The sequence below is a fragment of the Cynara cardunculus genome, unplaced genomic scaffold (genome assembly GCF_001531365.2).
Source record: "Cynara cardunculus var. scolymus isolate 2C unplaced genomic scaffold, CcrdV1 Un_Scaffold_11284, whole genome shotgun sequence".
NCBI classification, from domain to species: Eukaryota; Viridiplantae; Streptophyta; class Magnoliopsida; order Asterales; family Asteraceae; genus Cynara; species Cynara cardunculus.
In genome coordinates, this window is record NW_020206573.1 from 1 (window position 1) to 2,852 (window position 2,852).

Sequence of the window (2,852 nt, forward strand, 5' to 3'; positions counted from 1 at the left end):
TATCCCCCAACTACTAACCCCAACCATCATATCAAAAGAAAAAAAAGTAGCAAGTGAGGAAGATCAAATGGTCACCAACTATATACAGTAGGTAAACCCCCCCCCCCCAATTTAAAAGGGCCAAATAAACAAAAGGGGAAAAAATAGGTGTAACAATCCTCCCTATCTTGGATTGAATTTCGTCCTCGAAATTTATTTCAAACGAAAAGACGGGGGTAACGCCTCTTCAAATCCTCTTCCGCTTCCCAAGTCACGTTCAACCCTCGGTGGTGCTTCCATTGTACTTTAACCATAACAATTTCTTTGTGTCTCAACACTTTAGTCTTTCTTTCCAATATGGCTTCCGGTTCTTCAACACACTGGTTGTTCTCATCCACAAGAATTTCTAAAAGTGGAATAACATTTTCCTCTTCCGCTAAGCACTTACGAAGGTAACATACATGAAATGTGTTATGGATTCCATCCATTTCCGGTGGTAGTTCTAGTTTATAAGCTTGCAGTCCCACTCTAGCCAAAATTTTGAATGGTCCGAGGGAACGGGGTCTGAGTTCTCCATGCTTCCCAAAACGGGCAATGCCCTTCCAGGGAGCTACTTTTACCATAACGCGGTCGCCCACTTGGAATTCTATAGGTCGGCTCCTTGTATCTACATAACTCTTTTATCGATTATGAACTGCCTTTAAGCGCTCTCGAATACACTTCACCCCTTTCGGGCCGTTTCTTGCATGATTTCGGGACCGGCGAATGGTCTCTCACCCGCTTCAAGCCAACATACCGGAAAAGGTTCTAAGGTGTCGTACAAGTTAAAATAGAAAAGTAATTGTACATGCACCTAGAAAGCATGCATTAAGAGATAAACACAAAAGAATATATTGGACTAGCTTAGGCAATTCAAGACTATTTGCAACCACCAGGCTTAATGCTAGAACATTTGTACCTAGAGGCTCACCACATCAAATGGTCGATAAAAAAACTACTAAACCATGTTTCAAACTCTTCAAATTAGATTAACAAGAATCAAGTTAAGCATCGTTGTTACCAAAATTCATTGACCACAAAGTTCACTGTGCTCACTTTTGCCTTCAGTCCCTAATCTGCTCATGGCTAGGAAAAACATGCTAATATACCAAGCATGCATAAAAACTAGCTACATACTTCAAAGATGATCTTGTTCGGTGCAATATGTGTCATACTACCTTACCATCATATGCCCTACGGCATCAAGATAGCTTATACTTGGTCCGTCTGCATATACTGTCAAGCTCCATTTCCTTCTCCTCTAACTCATCAGTATCGGCATCAGGTTTTCATCAAGCCACTCGATTGTCTCCTTGATCTCATATTCTATCTCTTCCAAGTCTTTAACACTAAGCCCCATATCCATAATTAGACTCAACCGAATCTTGTATCGGTTTAAGTTGACTCTCAACCGATACACATAGTCATTTAAAGCTTTATGGGCCATCACCTTCTTTATGTGTGCTTCCTCCTCTTGCTTATATCGTTCAGCATCTTTAATCATTTTGGCAATCCCCGCTTTTGACAGGCCACCACCGTCGGTTATCTTGATCGCTTGTTCCTGTCAGTAGTTAATTCCCTAGCTGAGACATGCAGGATCCCATTGTCATCTATCTCATAGTATATTTTGATCTCAACTTCCCCCTTTCATTTTCATCAAAATCATGGAAGATATCTCTTCAGCAGAAAAATCCTTCTTTTCATCCTCGTATTTTACTACAATCTTTGGTTTGTCGCCACTCCCAGCCACCACTTCAAAGGGCCACAACTTAATGTCTTCCTGAACAACTTCATCACTTACTCTTCTTCCAATAAATTTGGTGGCGGTTATGTCATGGTCATACAGAGGCTAAACCATTGATGCATAAGCATCTCATCAAATTCCGTTACCAGCCTACTTCGCTGGTGTAATAAGCTGAAGCTTCTATCCTTTTGTTATATAAGTCATGTTCAATTTGAGTAGGTACTCAGATTGTAACATACGTTCTGATTATTGAACAAGGTGAACCACAAATGTCAATTCCTCACATTTGCATTTCCTTTGGTTAGTGTCGACTGTAGATTGAGGCTGCTGCAAATCTTAAATTGTCACCTCTCGAATTTCAGGTAACCAAAGAAGCCCAGTATATTCTACCATTGTGTTTTACCTTTGTTCCTATAGAGTGGCACCACCACACTAAGCCTCTATTATTTAGGCATCTGGATAATCCCGAGTGCGATGTTGAAGAACTCAGGCAATCACTGCATCCCCATCCGGCAAAGGGACTCGGATCAGCTTTTTAGAGCATAAAATTTTCTGCTTGGTTCTCTACCAACCAATCCATCCCGATAATGACATCGAATCCGCCTATAGTCTTGGGTATGAAATCTACCCGAAATTCCTTCCCTTCAACTCCCAATACGCAACTTCTAACAATCTCACGTACCACAACCTGACTACCATTTGCTATCTCTATGATCAATGCATTCATAAGTCTTTGCAATAACAGTAAGTTCGAGCACGCTTATGTAACAACATACTCAAAATAGCATTAGCTAAGTGAAATTTCGAATAGGTTATACATAAGGGTCCTCAATCTCGTCGTCGCAGTTCATGAATCATGAATCTTCGTTGACTCTAAGGCTCTCCTATGTTAGGGTTCTTACCCATAATTCACAAATTAATGTTCACAATCTCAGCTTAAGTCTAGGCGTCTTAGCTCCCTACCTAGTTCGCTTAAGCTATTGCTCTGATACCAACTTGTAACACCCCTAAAATACATAATCTGAAATTCATTGATGAGAGCCCAAAGCATAAAATAAAATTTATCCAACAAAGAAATAGTATAGCGTTT

At 40.4% G+C, this 2,852-nt stretch overlaps 2 protein-coding genes across 2 annotated transcripts; both read right to left on the reverse strand.

The window, feature by feature from the left end:
* Positions 1-197: 197 nt before the first annotated feature.
* LOC112505471 lies at positions 198-602 on the reverse strand. The gene has a single exon (XM_025109376.1). It carries the CDS (start codon positions 600-602, stop codon positions 198-200), a length of 405 nt encoding a protein of 134 aa, XP_024965144.1.
* Positions 603-1,279: 677 nt separating this feature from the next.
* Positions 1,280-2,489, reverse strand: LOC112505470 (heat shock 70 kDa protein-like). The gene is made up of 2 exons (XM_025109375.1): positions 2,391-2,489; positions 1,280-1,579 (listed from the first exon to the last, which is right to left on the reverse strand). The coding sequence occupies exons 1-2, from the start codon at positions 2,487-2,489 to the stop codon at positions 1,280-1,282; spliced, it is 399 nt and encodes a 132-aa protein (XP_024965143.1).
* Between the last annotated feature and the right edge of the window lie 363 nt (positions 2,490-2,852).